The sequence below is a fragment of the Equus przewalskii genome, chromosome 6, assembly GCF_037783145.1.
Source record: "Equus przewalskii isolate Varuska chromosome 6, EquPr2, whole genome shotgun sequence".
Classification (NCBI taxonomy): domain Eukaryota; kingdom Metazoa; phylum Chordata; class Mammalia; order Perissodactyla; family Equidae; genus Equus; species Equus przewalskii.
In genome coordinates, this window is record NC_091836.1 from 34,027,514 (window position 1) to 34,041,679 (window position 14,166).

At 53.7% G+C, this 14,166-nt stretch overlaps 1 protein-coding gene across 2 annotated transcripts; it reads right to left on the bottom strand.

Annotated features, from left to right (window-relative positions):
* Positions 1 to 429: 429 nt before the first annotated feature.
* ROBO4 (roundabout guidance receptor 4) lies at positions 430 to 14,166 on the bottom strand. 2 transcript variants are annotated; one of them, XR_547436.2, is made up of 18 exons: positions 13,927 to 14,166; positions 13,251 to 13,580; positions 12,807 to 12,964; positions 12,526 to 12,646; positions 12,102 to 12,229; positions 11,773 to 12,001; positions 11,413 to 11,525; positions 10,321 to 10,489; positions 9,977 to 10,162; positions 9,808 to 9,850; positions 7,696 to 7,832; positions 7,317 to 7,580; positions 3,752 to 3,859; positions 3,423 to 3,561; positions 3,041 to 3,270; positions 2,507 to 2,865; positions 1,222 to 1,428; positions 430 to 1,086 (listed from the first exon to the last, which is right to left on the bottom strand). XR_547436.2 is itself a non-coding variant. In XM_008535998.2 (18 exons), the coding sequence occupies exons 1-18, from the start codon at positions 13,994 to 13,996 to the stop codon at positions 1,076 to 1,078; spliced, it is 3,018 nt and encodes a 1,005-aa protein (XP_008534220.2). In that variant the 5' UTR covers positions 13,997 to 14,166; the 3' UTR covers positions 430 to 1,075. The 2 variants fall into 2 exon arrangements, 1 of the variants encoding a protein (XP_008534220.2); XM_008535998.2 differs by having other exon boundaries at positions 3,025 to 3,270.

Sequence of the window (14,166 nt, forward strand, 5' to 3'; positions counted from 1 at the left end):
GCCTTCTGGGCTCAGGCCCTGGCCGTCCTGCTCCACCATTTCTCTGTTCTGTTGTTTTGTCTGAAGAGCATTCACCAGCCAGTCATTACAGGTAGTTCTGCCTGTTGTGGAATTTAGCTGCTTTGTCTATTTTAAGAAACTGTCTGGGGAGTGGTGTTTGGGGAGGCGCACTGGGGCCACTGAAAGCAGGAGTTGTCTTCTGAGGAATGATTGCTAAGACCAGCAGACCCTGAAAATCCCCCACTCCTCCCTTTCCTAGATTCTGCTTGAAATCTGATGGATGCATGCAACCCACCTCTCCCTTACAGAACAGAAGTGAGTGGCACTCTCTGAGTGTCAGTGAGTGCTTGATCCCTTTCTAACTCAGGCAATTCTTCCCTCTCTCCGTGTGCCCTCCCACAATGGTGCTCTGGGAATGATCTCACAGAATCAAGTCATTACAGTTTTATAGTATCAAATTCCAGAGTGACAACAGTATGAGGAGGGTGTTTTTGTCCCACATTTTCACACCTCCCTTCCTTCAGCTTCTTCCCTAGATTCATCTTGAACCCTCTGCCTTGGTACTGACGTAGGGCCTCAGCCTCAGTGGCATTCCTCTTTGTCTCCTGTCCACGGGGTGGGTGGGGAGAGAGTTGAGCCTGCCTCGGTAGGACTGGTCCAGGTGAAGCTGAGAGAGGAGGCTCCTTCCTGCACAGCCCTCTCCCACAAGCCCTGTTGTCCTCCAGGGAGACCTCGGGCTCCTCACTTCCCGTGACCCAAGTGGGTGGGGAGGTCAGGAGGTAGGGCTGCTGCTTAGGCCAGAAAGGCCTGGTTGTGGGAGTGGATGGAACAGAGAAAAAGGCAAGGGCCAGGAGTCAGGTGAGGACTTTTGCTCCCCAGGGGCTCCAGACCTGCTTTGTTCTTATTTTGTTTTCATTTGTTTTCACAATCCCGGAGAGAGAACTCTCCTGGAGGCCGGGCAGGGTGGACCCCAACTGCAGAGAAGCATAGGCCAAGACCCCGACACCACAGCCTGGCGGGGGGCTGACAGGAGAGGCGGTTCTGATTCTCTTCTTTGCAGCCTCAGGGCCACACTTCAGGAGGAGTCTGTAGGAGAAGCGGAGAGCGGAGTTATCTACCTTGCTCCTTTTCTCTCCTGCTAGACCCCACGCTTCCTCTTGGCTCCTCCCCAAAACCCCTCTAGTCAAGATTGCCACAGTAGCCAGGCAGACAGACACTTACCGCCAGCCTTGGGCATAGGACAGCCAAGCTGACTTCTCTGGGGAGAGACCCGAGAGTCAGGGGGCCAGGGAGGCAGCCCCCTTGCCAGCCGCTGGGTGTGATTGTTCTCCATGTCCTCCAACCAGTCTGCCCTCCATTCCCACAGAGGCAGGGAGAGGGTGGAGGTCAAGAAGAGGTCATCCCGGGGGGAGGGAGGTGATGACGCATCTGTCAGGGAGGGTAGAGATACCTGTGGAGGGTTGGCCTTCACCCCTGGGGACCAGTTTAGGGCAGAAAGCTTGGAGCCTGCTTAAGGCATACACCTAACCCTAGACATAAGCTAGCCCCAACTCAGTCCATCAGTTCCACTGGCCATATCCCTAGAGGCCCCAGCCCCCTGGGAAAAGAAGACAGTCCTTTGGTTTCTTTAGAGAAAAGAGCTTGAACTGTTTCCTCCCGGCTCAGCCCTGGCCTTCTATCCATACTCCCGTCACCCTCTCACTCCTTGGGTATCCTTCTTCTGTCTCCATTATGGGCACTTCTGTCCTGGATAATCCTTGCTCTCCTATTTGCCACAAGCCTGGTTGTTTTGCTTGGGGGCAAAGGGTAGAGTTAGGGTTCTTAAGATGGGTATAGAGGATCTGATAGAGTGTATGAGGATGGGAACACCAAAGGGACATGGGGAGCCGTGAGCTGTCTTCTGTTGACATGGAGACAGTGGTCCCACTCTGCTAGATATGTGAAGGGGTGAGCCCACCCCAGCCACAGACAGGGCAAGAGGAAGGGCTTGGAAGTACAGCAGGAGTAAGAGAGGAAACAGAACTTCCCATAGTGAGGAGGCATCTGAAACACTGGGTTAGTAAGTAGAAGAAGTCAGGGGACAATCTGTTCTGGAAACCCACGTCTAGGTAATAGGACAGTCCTGGAGACCCATGTCTGGGTAAGAGGACAGTCCTGGAGTTAGGGGAATGGACCATACAATTGGCTGCCTCTGGGCTTTAGAATTGAACGATTGATCTATCCTTGTTCTTGTAGGTGACCTTAGGCAAGTTTATAAACTGATTTGACTTACAGTTTCCTCAGTTAGAAAAGAAAGATAAAGAATATCCTTATAGAATTGTTACTAATATGAATGTATATAAAGCACTTATATTCCTGGGACATAGTAATGACTCAAAACCCAGCTGTTTTAAGCGTGAGGACAACGTAGATGATGATTAGGAAGGTTTGCCTCTTGTTTGGGGAGAAGGGGGGTGTCCACTCCAAGAGGTGGGGCTGAGCAGTAAGATGGGATGGTCTCACATACCTGTGAAGACGCAGTCTGCCTCCCTGGGCTCCAGACCAAAGCCAAAGCTGTCCACAGCGACTGCCAGGGCCCGGGCGAAGTGCGCATCAGCGAGGAAGGAGCCATCAGAGGAGCTGACAAGGCTGGCTCGGGCGCTGGGGCCGTTGTCCTCAGAGGCTGAGCCCCAGCCGTTGGCCAGGGAGCCCTCACTGGGGGTGGGGGTGGGGCAGGGCCGAGGTGGGCACAACAAGCCCCTCACTTCGGACCCCACCCCTCCTCCAGCCCTGCCCATGTCTGCCAGCTCTGAGGCTGTCGGGACACTGATGTACCCATAGGTGACTGGAGGTGAAGGAGCCCTTGGCATGGGAGAGACACTGTTCCTGGGAAGAGGCAAAATGGGAGACTGTTCAGTGGTTGAGGTGGGGTAGGATGGTGCCATGGCAGAAACATTCCAGTTGAGGAAAGGGGAATGGGGTAGAGATAAGCACACTCCTGTAGCATGCTGTCTGCGGTCTCCGGTTATCCCACAGGCTACTCACCTGGGGGTCTCCTCACCCTCACTGAGCTCCAGGCACAGGGCCACTTCCTCAGGAGTCAGCACACTGTCCTGATCCTCCCCGAAGGATGACAGTGAAGAGCTGGACAGGCGACTGGAAGCTGGGCTGGGACCAGAGAGGGAAGAGGCCTGGGGGCTGGAGAGGCTGGGGGGACTGGAGGGGATAAGGCTGGGGATGGTGGCAGCTGGCAGTGGCGGGGAGGAGGGAGCTTTGGGCTCCTCCAAGTGCCTGATTGGGGTAAGACAGTGATGGCAGGATGGTTAGTGCAGTTCTTCGAGTCGCTGTCCATGCCTCCCTCCACCCCCGTCCAAGTCCAATCTCAGCAAACACCCGCCACACCCTCAATCCCCAGCCCTGCCTCCTGACCCATGCTGTCTTACTGGGTCTGTTGACTCTGAATGGGGGATCCACGAGGAGAGAGGGGTGCCGGGCGGAGAGGGCGAGTCACCAGCTCACTGGAGGAGCTGAGGAGCTGCGGTCCCAGGGCCCGCCAGGCAACCAGAGCTCGGGGCACAGCTCCTGGGCATGAGAATGGCAGAACCTCTGTCAGCCCCAGACCCCTGCCTGCCTGCCTGCCCAGCCCCCTCAGCTTCCTGACCCCACTCCCCACGCAGCCAGCCTCCCCAGGACAGGAGAAGCCAGATGCAGGGCTGTGGGCTGCTACACACTGCCGCCCCGCCTCGCTTCCCTCTCAGGGCCCTCCTCTCACCTGGGCTCTGGGGAAGGTTTTTGGAGCCTCTGTTCCCCAACTCCCAGGCCCAGAGCTCCATAGGGTGGCTGGCCCGGAGCAGCGGGGAGCTGTTGGCCTGGTGCAGCTCTGCAAAGAAATGAATCAATGGTTGGGGACAAGCCTGGGTGGGCTTTTCAGAGCCCAAGCACAGGCTCTATCTTCAGCTTTATCATTCAGTTAAGCTTAAGTGTCCCTGAACCCAGAGAAAAGGGAAAAGAACCTCCCTCTATCCTCTCCACTGCCCACCTTCATCCAGGCAGCTGTGACAGGGCGGAAGGAGCACTAGGCTTGGAGTCAAAAGACCTGCACTCATAGCCTGGCTCAGCCACATATTAGCTGTGTGGCCTAAGATAAATCCATTAACCTTTCTGAGCCTGTTTCATTTGTAAGCACCCACTTCAAATGATCATTTTTGCCAATAAATAAAAACAGATTGGAAAGTTCCCAGAGCCTAATGAATACCTTAAAAAAACAGCTTTCTTCTCCTTTACTGTATACACCCCAATCTTCCTGATCTCTATACCTCACATTGCTGCTCCTCTCATAAATTTTGGCTCTGTGAAGACACATACTCCTTCTTTTCTTGGAGAGAATCTGTCCATTTCCATTTCTCACACTGCAAATATCTCACATGGTTCTACATAGTCCTGCCCTGAGAAACTTGAGCATCTCTCACTTGGGGAAATGGGTTGGACTGTCAAGTTGAGCTGAGTGGGTAAGACAAAACCAGGGAACCCCAGACCAGTTCAAGTGGGACAGGAGCGGGTCGGCTGACAACAAGAGGAACTTTAGAATAGGAAGACGTGTTGGTCTCACCCAGGGAGGCAATGCCCTGCCCATAGACATTCAATGTTTGAGGAATGAATGAGTGAATTGGTGGATGGTATCAGAGTTGGAGGTGTGAGCACAAGATGAGACAAATCACACACAAGGTGGCAGCTATCGTCTGGCCCACATGGCCATTTAAGAGCCAGGACTCTGAGTGAACTCTGACAATAGAGAAGCTGAGGTGACTGAAAGAACAGACGCAGCCATGACCTGTGAGTATGCTTCTTAGGCCAAAACCCAAAGAGACCTAAGTTTAAACCAGAGAGGAACAGGGGAACAGAGGGAAGATTTTCTCAAGACCAGGAACCAGGAGAACATCCAGAAAAGGACAAAAGAAACAGCCTTCAGATTAGTCACGTGATCTGATGTCAATTTGGAAAGGGGATCTCTCCTTGCGGAACCAGAGACCAGGCAGGACACTCGAGGCAGAGCTGTCTAGTTAGTCTGATCTCAAAGATCTGGGGGCCACCGTGGGCTGGTTCAGAGCAGGGACAAGACCAAGGTTACAGCATTTACCAAGCGCCCATCTGGACTCTGGGAATCCATGTACAGCGGCCAGACCTTCTGAGTCACTGGGATAAAACCCCTCACAATAGCTAGACTTCCTCCATCGAAGTTTCCTTTTATACTTTGGCTGCTTTGGTTTTATTCATTTCCTTTAGTTGTATGACCTAGAGAATCCTGGAGGCCACCTTCAAGAGCTCCAAGTCTGCCATCATCAGCTGTGTCTTGTCTAGTGCCTGGCTTCTTGACTGAGTTCAGAAAAGGGGACACATACTGGTTGGTTGGTTTGCATGGAAAGCAAAGGGAAAAGGCCAGTCCTAGAAAAGGCTATATTTATCCCAGCCCTTTTTATTTCCTCCAAAGGATTCTGGTAACAAAAAGCCTCCTCCCACCTTGCTTGGAATTACTTGGATTTTAGTTTCAAAGTTATTTGAATTTAAACTATACAATAAAAATGTTATCAAGATTTCGTCAAATCTCATTGGGCATACCTGAATTGCAATACATATTCATTTGAATTAATGAATGAATGAGGATATTCAGTGTATGTATCTGGCAAGGCGAGCAGAACTAAGAACCTTATATAATGGGTGAGACGCGGGAGAGTGCAGTCACAAGAATATCAGTCGTGGAGAAAATCCACAACTCAGGTCAAACAATAAGAAAAAGGAATGAGCAGGTGAAGTGGGGGAGGGGGCACTGAGAGAAGCTGCCAGTTTTAGAAGACAAAGAATCATCAGTCTTTTGGACGAGATGACAGCAGTAGAGGCAATTTCAGGGCTCTTGAAAAGATCATGACATGATATTGCCCCGCTGCTGAGACCCCGGGAACCAGAGGTGGGCCAAGTGTCCACCAGCCCAGGGGTGTCGCTGTGGTCCACTCATCCTGGGGCAGCAGTGGGTGGGGCAGGGGTGAGGATAAAGAGGGGTGAAGTGAGGACCTAAACCTCTGAGTGAGGTTAGGAAGCCTCATCTCAGAAATGGACCTTTGCTTAAGAACTGGCTGTGGAAAACGCCTCACCTTTTCCCAGGAGCATTAATATTCTGAGAGGGACTATACGGCATATTCAAGTCAGCATCGTGCTCCACTGGAAAGCTGGTTTCTAAATGAGACTTATGCAACCTCTTTTTAGCTGGTGTTTCATTACCACTGAGGATTTCTCCTGCAAAAACTCTGAGGCAAAGCTAGAAAGAATGCCAGTTTCGCTAGTAATTAGAGTCATACAATTCTGGAAATTGGACAAGTTCTTAATTACTCCAAATCCATCTTTGTCTTCATAAAAGTTGGATTATATCCACTTAAAAAAAATTGGCTGTCGAACATTTGTAAATCTTATTAATCAGAACAGAAGGCTCACGAAGACAGCAGGCAGAGTGCAGGCCAATGTTCAGAAACAGGAGAAAAAAGTCGAGAGAATAGGGTTTCCCGAGGGCCCTCCCAGACAGGTTCAGAGCAGCCTTTGGAAGCAGGCCATTCTGGCTTCAACTTTGAGTTCTGCAGCTGATTGGCTTGTGGGATTTTGAACAAGTTACCCACTTCTGGTCCTCTTTCCCTATCTGTAAAATCTGAGAAATAATACCTAGCCAATATGTTGCGAGGACTAAGTGAAATAACAAATGTAAGTGATGCACCTAACGTATAGAGTTGCTAAAGAAACAGAGACTATAATTATTTCTCTCTGGAAAGTCAAGGAAGGTAGCTGAAAGCCAGGGAGAGATCTGGGCAGAAAGGAAATACTCATTCTCCTCTGGAAAGCGAATTAGGAGTCGGTGCCCATGTAGATCCATGCCTAGTGCACAAGATGAGTCCATGTGAGCCTGAGGCTGCATGCTAGCACTGGGAACATTCTGCCAGGTTCTAGAATTACTTGTATCCTGGTCAGGCACTTTCATTAGACTTTGAGCCCTCAGAGGGCAAAGACTGTATCTGATATCTCTTGTGTATCCATGTGGGGCATACAGTTGTGCTTATTAAATATTTGCTGAGTCGAATTGACTGCAGAAACACGGCTCACTACTGGTGTGGCCGAACCACCAAGAGCACAGTGTAAAGGAAAGCTGAGGTCAGCACACTCCTAGCTGAGTGCTTTGGTGATAGGCGTCCGCCAGTACAGGAGAATGGAAGCTGTGGGTGGGGTGCAGCCCACCACATTCCCATTCCTGGTTCCTCCTACCACCTACTTCAGGCTCTGTCTATCCTCCCCAACCTTACCCTGCTTCTTTTTGGCCTTCCAAGCCTCCGCCGGGGCCAGAGACAAGCGCGGAGAAGAGAGTCCCCTGCGGCTGCAGAGGCTGTCTGAGCTGGGCCAAGGACTGGAGAGCCGGGCCAGCTGGGGTGGGAGACGCCTGACAGCTGGGGCCTGGGGGCTTGGCTGGGCTGGTGAGCTGGGAGGCATCTCAGCGATGAGGGAGCCATAGAAAGTGCTGGTGTCAGGAAGCAGGGGCACACCTGGACTTCGGGGATCCCAGGAGATCACTGCAATAAAAACGACAGGAGGAATTATGGTGAGGCATCCCACCCTCCATCCCCCCTCTCCAGTCCTGGGATCCCACTCTACTGCCAGGCCCTGGCCCCCACTGGGCATGCTCACAGGAGCGCCGGCAGTCTAGGGAGTCCCGGGGGTCCACTCCCAGCCGGCTGCTGAGGCTGCTGCTGCTGCTCAGATCCCGAGAGCCAGAGGTGGACCGCCAAGTGTCTGCCAGCCAAGGGGAGTCACTGTGATCCATCCTGGGGAAACGGAGAGTGCGGGTGGGGCAGGAGAAACAGAGTGAAGTGGGAACCTAATTGGCCAAGACCTCCAGCTCAGAGGGAGCAGAAGGGGTTGAGAAGATGCTGGTGTCAGCTTTATTCTCAGTGTTTTTCAGCCCTTCACAAACTCCTTAAGATCCAGTGTTCCAAACTCAGCCCCACTTTCTTATCCCCAGGTCAGGGAAAGTCCAAGTTGCCCAGAGCTAGGAGGTATTACAGAAAGAGCTGTGTGTTGAGACGAAAAGAACACAGGTCTGGAGCCAGACAAACCCGGAAATCCCCATCTGCTGCAGCCTAGCTGTGCAATCCTGGGCAGCTAGGTCTATTGGCCTCTGTAAGCCCCAGTTTCTTCATCTGTAAAATGGCAACAATGAGGCCTTCCACATAAGGCTGATGCTGTGAGCTGACATGAGGAAATGTGAGCTCACTCAGCCGGCAGAGCAGGAGCTGGCTATAGGGATGTTGGCCTCTCTACATCTAGTCTGTTTCCCTTTGAACTGGGTATCATGCTGGCTGCCTGAGCCATCTTTCAAGAACAGGGATCAGAACAAAGCACTTCTCTGCCTAAAACCTTCAATGGCTCCCCATTTATCAGGATAGAGTCAGCTGCCCAGCACGGCTTACAGGGCTCTCTTTGGTCTGGCTTCCAGCTCCCTCACCTTATCCTTTGCCCTGAGCCATCTCACATCCTATGCCCCAGCCAGACCAAGTGCTTGTCTTTACCTAGGGACACAGCAGGCTGTTTCTTGCGCTCCCTTTGCTCTTCCCCTTCTTACTTTCAGGATAAATGTGAAACATTCCTCCTCCATATTTGCCCACCCCAAACTCCTCCTTGGATCTTGAACACGTTTCTGTGCTTCCAACACCGGGTTGCATTCACGTGCTAACATAGCTGTCTCTGCCTAGACTGAGAGTTCCTGGCAGAGGGAGACTGTTCTAAAGGAATGGATGAACAAAACGATTAGAATGGAATCTCAAGGACAGGGATAAAAGTCCCAGAGAGCCGTAGAAAGTTCAGGGCAGAGCAGACAAAGCCCAGGAGGTAGCTGGAAGAGAAAGGCCAGTGAACACAGAACAACGCAGGAACGTGGCACCAGCCAGCTTGGAACCTTGCTCTGGGCTGAGAAACTGACAGCAGAATGGTAGCCCAAGGCCTGGATATGACTGGCACATAGTGTGTGCTCGATGAACTTCTGTTGAAAGATGCAGGCTTGGAATGTGAACCTCCCAGAGGCAATCTAATGAGATAAAGAGCAGGAGGTGGGCAGAGATTAACGGCCTATTTAGTGTAAAACTCAGCCAACAGGAGGGAAGAAGAGGATGTCTTCTTTCTCAGTATCTTGTCTCGTAACTACAGACTTGCTCTGGCAGCCAAACTCCCCTGGAGCAGATGCACCTGCAAGCTGGTCTCGTTATTGAGAACAATGGGTAAGAATCTATGACGTGGGGCAGAGCGCCCTCTGCTGGACCTGTGGGTGGATTATTGTGAAGGAATGATCGCTCAATAGGTGGGTGACTTACCAAATGCAAAGGCACTATTGGGTAAGCACTGAGGGTATAGAGAAAATTAGAAATTAGACTGGTCCTCTGGTACTAGTTATTCTCCACCCGGCAGGTGAGTCAGCAGGAGAGTGTAGTAAGTATTAGTGAGAGGTCAATGACGAGAGCCCTGGGTTAGGAGTTCAGAAGACCAGTTACTAGCTGTGCTGCCTTGGGCCAAGTCACTGAAGTTTTCTAATTCTCAGCTTACTCACCTGTCAAGTGGTGCATTAGTAATATTATTGAAAGAGAAATTAATTCTCACTCGGAGTTCAGGGGAGATTCAGGTGCTAGGATCCCAAACTGCCTGGCACGGGGGAGACTACTGCTCCATCCAGTTCTCAGTCCCAGCTCCACTGTCCCTCGGCCCCTCTGCCCCTCTCTCACCTCAGGTCCCTCCCCTTTCATCTCTCACCTGTGTTTTAGAATGGCGTCCTCACTGGTATATCTGTACAGACCTGAAGAGGGCAGGAGAAGACTTAATCCAGAGTCTCCTGCACTTGGCCAGAGATCTAAACCCCTGTGGCATTCTGACTGGACCCAGGGAAGGCCTGACCACTTGGGCGTCTACTCCACCCTCTCACCTGGGCCCAGGTGCACCCCAGCCTGGCGCCGGCGGTGGACACACACAGCGGTGCCCAGCAGCAGCAGCCAGAGCACAACACCCCCGCTGGCAATGACCTCTGGTCGTCTCAAGGCGGCTTTCAGCTGCTCCAGGGTCCATGAACTGTGGTCGCTGGGTTCTCGGGTGGCTCGCTCCATGGCCTGCTCTGTATGAGATTTGGAGCTCAGAAGGAGGAGGCAGGTGAAGCAATGAGGGTCTGGTAGACAAGGTAGAGGAGCTGGAAGTGTGAGGTGGGAGCAGGGAGAGGAAGGTGGGAATGGGGGCTGAAGGGGTATAGGTGGGACAGGTGGGCACTGCTCTCACCTAAAAGGAGGCAGACAGGCCTACTGGGCTCTCCAGCCCCAGCGCCAGTGACTGCAGCCACTTGTACACAGTAGGAACCTGGCATTCGGGTGGCGATCTCCAGCTGGGTCTGCTCGCCTGCCACGGTCCAGTTGCTGGGGGGCAATGAGGTGTTGCCCAGGCTCCAGACCTGATACACAAGAAGAGGTGAGTACTCGCCTCCTGGCACCATCACAGCACCTGAACCCTTCATACAGATCACACTTTCGGCATGTGGTCATCTTACCCTGCCGTTCACCTGGGGCCACTCCCCCAACATGCGCCCACACTTCCTTCTCCCCTACAAAGTGAGAGAGACCTCTCTAGACTGACAGAGGAGAGCAAAAGTAATCTGCTAAAATATGCGTTAGATCAGTGGTTCTCAAACTTCAGCATGCCTCAGCATCACTTGGAGGGTTTGTTAAAATCTAGGCTAAAATCGAGGCCCATCCCTGAGTTTGTGATTCATGAAGACTAGGAAAGGACCCAAGAATTTGCATTTTAAAGAAAATCTTTTGGTTTTTTTTTGCTGAAGAAGATTCACCCTGAGCTAACATCTGTTGCCAATCTTCCTCTTTTTGTATGTGAGCTGCCTCCACAGCATGGCCACTGAGGGGTGGTGTAGGTCTGCACATGGGAACTGAACCTGGGCCACCAAAGTGGAGCACGACAAACTTAACAACCAGGCCCAAGAATTTGCATTTCCAACAAGTTCTCAGGTGATGCTGACGTTGCTGGTCCAGGAACCACGCTCTGACACCCACTGCCTTAGAAGCTGAGAGTCAGACACAGCCTGATTTGATTCCTGTTCTGATTCCTATACCTGTAACCTTAGTGTCACTTTTCTTGTCTGTAAATTGGGGGTAATAACCCAGGGCCGACTGTGAGATGAAATGAGGCCATGTAGGTAAGTGCTTGGTGGTGTCTGGCAGACAGCAGGTCCTTGCTCAACAACAGTGAGCTTCCCTTGCTTCTCTGCACAGGTGCTTCTTCTCAGTGCCCAGAGCAAGGATGTGCAGGATGAGGGATATCCTGGCACCACCGGGAAGGAGTGTGTCAGCTTGAGGGGGTTACCTGGTAGCCACGGATGATGCCGTTGTGGTTTTCAGCAGGTGGTGGGATCCAGCTCACAAGGACACTGCTGTTGCCAGGTTTTAGAGTCACCTCCTGAGGAGGGGCACTGGGCACTGAAGGGAGGGAGGCAGGCTGTAAGGGATGCTGAGGGAGAGGACTCTAGGGAAAAGAGCTGGAAGGGGACACAGAATCAGAGCCCACACTGATGAGAATAGAAGCTTCTCCCAGCTCTCCTTGCCTGGCCAGGGCGGAAAGGAGTCCAGGAGTAGGCCTCACCATCCCGCCAGACTAGAGCGAGACAGTCCAGGGTCCCCAGAGAAGAAAGGGCCGGAGGGCATACTGGGGGCGTCTCTCCCTGACCTTGTTCTGGCAGCCTCAGGAGCAGCACGTTGCTGTCAGGGCCTCGAGCCCGGCCGGAGGATGGCCTCACTTTGAACTCATAGTCTTGGCCCCAGTGGAGGCCCCTAAGCTCCGCGCTCTGCCAGCCATCCAGCAGGACCTCTGCCCATGGAGCTCCCTGGCCTCCTGGGGGAGTCTGGGCCCTGAACAGGGCCGTGTAGGACTGAGCAGGTGCAGCAGGGCCGCTCACCTGGGAAAGAGTCCAGAGGAAGGGGGAGGGGTCAGGGAGCTCATGACCAGCCCTTTCTCAAGCTCTGGACTGGCTCCCACCCCTAGGTCCTGGGCCTCACCTTCCAGCTAAGCCACACAACAGGCCCAGGCTTGGTGCCTTTTGTGGGGTCCGGGTTCAGCAGGGTCGCGTTTTCCAGCTGAATTCGCACAGCCAGAAGCTCCAGAGGCTCCTTGTAGTCGTGGGGCTCTATAGGGAGTATAGGGCTGGGATGAGGCCTACAGGCCAGGGTGAAGGAACTGAGACATGGAACATTGCTCAGCTACAGAAGAACCAAAACCCCCAGATTTCCCAGGTCTAGAGCACTCATTTCTACTTAGGATGGGGGTGGGGGTACCTCCTCCTAAATGGAGTCCCTACCACTCTGCCCTGATCCCAGGTTGAGTCCCACATACCATAACCCTAGCCAAAAGCAGACCGCACCATCCTAACTGGAGCTCCCCACCTTGGCCCTGACTTTAGCTGACCACCCACCCTCCTCTTACCCTGGACAGACACCCTGGCTGCCCGGCTTTCCCGTCGTCCTGCATTGTTGGTGGCCACACACATATAGGTCCCTGTGTCACTCTTCTCTGCTCTTGCCATCAGCAGGGAACCCCTGGATACCTGTCAGGGCCAGGTGCATTGTGAAGTCTCCCATGTGGGGAGGGAAGCTTAAGGCCTCACTGCCTTCTCTTCCTCTAGCTCTGCAGGGGGACACGGGGCTGGAGGGCAGCTCAGTCCCTCAGGGTGTGCCCATACCCAGGACGGGATGAAGTACACTCACCGTGTGCTGCCCTGGCTGTAGGGCCAGGGGTTTCCCATCCTTCCACCATGAGACTGTGGGCTCTGGGTGGCCCCAGGGTGGCCCACACTCCAGAATCATCTGTTCACCCACCGTGGCCACCGTGTCCTGAGGCTGGGTCTGGAAATCCTCCCGAAGGACTGTGGGGAGGATGCAGGGTCAGCAGGGAACAGCACCCAGTTCTCCCCTCCCCAGAGCTCCCCCCACCACCCTTGCCTCATTCTGCTTTACCTAACTTTTTGCTGCCTTGTGTTCACTCTTCAGACCCACCACTCAAATCTCCCATCTAGGACCACCCCAACCCAGCTCTCTTTTCCCAATCTCCCAGCCCAGGCCTCCCCTCACAGATATCCCCTCAAACCTCCCTCACCAAAGGCATCTCACCCCAGGTGTGCCCCACCCTGGGCGTCCCTTCCCAGGCCTCACCAGCCACAGACAGCCGAGCACCTCGGCTGACTGCCGTGCCCAGTCGGTTGCTGGCCTCACATGTGTAGACACCCAGGTCTGTGGATAGGGCCTGGTCATCCTGGGCATGTCCTCGGCCAGGGGGCCGCAGCAGCAGGAGGGTTCCATCAGGCAGGAGGTGGTGTATGTCTGGGGGCACCATGCTCAGGGGCTGTCCATTCAGCAGCCAGCGGATGGTGGGAGGTGGCTGGCCTGAGGCGCGGCAGCTCATCTTGGCAGGGCCAGGGCCCTGGAGCAGCTGGTCCTGGGGATGGACTAGGATCTGGGGTGGGGAGTCCTGAGCCGTGCCTCCTGGGAGGGAGATGGAGGTGGAGCCCGATCTGACTACTGATGGCTCCCCCAAATCCTTGCACACCTTATCTGCCTTCTCTTATCTGAAGACCGGCTCCCAAATAACAAGCAAGCTGGGAAGGGAGAGGGCCAGTGTGCATGGGATCCAGGTGGGGGCCAGGAGGGCTCTCAATCTGTCTCTCTGTCTTACACACACACTTCTCATCATCATCATCATCATCATCATGCTCATCATCTCTGGCACCCCTACTGCAAAAGGGAAGCAAAGGAATAAGGAGGCCTCTTCTCCCGTCGCCAGGCCTTGGATCAAGGGAGCATGGGCTAGGAGAGGGAGGGCCACACTCACCCGTGACGAGCAGAAGTAGGAGAGGCAGGGGCCACCCGGCCCCAAGGAGGCCCACTCCTCCAGCGCCCATGGCTGCTCTCAGGCCGCTGTCCTTGTCTGAAACACTTTGTCCTGCTGCTCTGAGCTCACAGCGGAGGAAAGGAGGGGCGGGGCAGGGTGGTGGCGGTTGTTTGTGACCGAGACTCTGCCCCAGGAGGGAAGCAGCTTTGAGGAAACCGATGCTTCCTGCCTGGCCCTCCG

Bases quoted from the DNA above. Each gene is read 5' to 3' on its own strand.
- ROBO4 (XM_008535998.2), bottom strand. From the start codon at position 13,996: ATGGGCGCTGGAGGAGTGGGCCTCCTTGGGGCCGGGTGGCCCCTGCCT. The intron at 7,833-9,807 runs GTGAGAGATGAA...CCGTTTCCCCAG, and splicing joins GACGCCATTCTAAAACACAG to GATGGATCACAGTGACTCCC. The intron at 2,866-3,024 runs GTGAGTAGCCTG...GCCTCTTCCCAG, and splicing joins GAGGGTGAGGAGACCCCCAG to GAACAGTGTCTCTCCCATGC.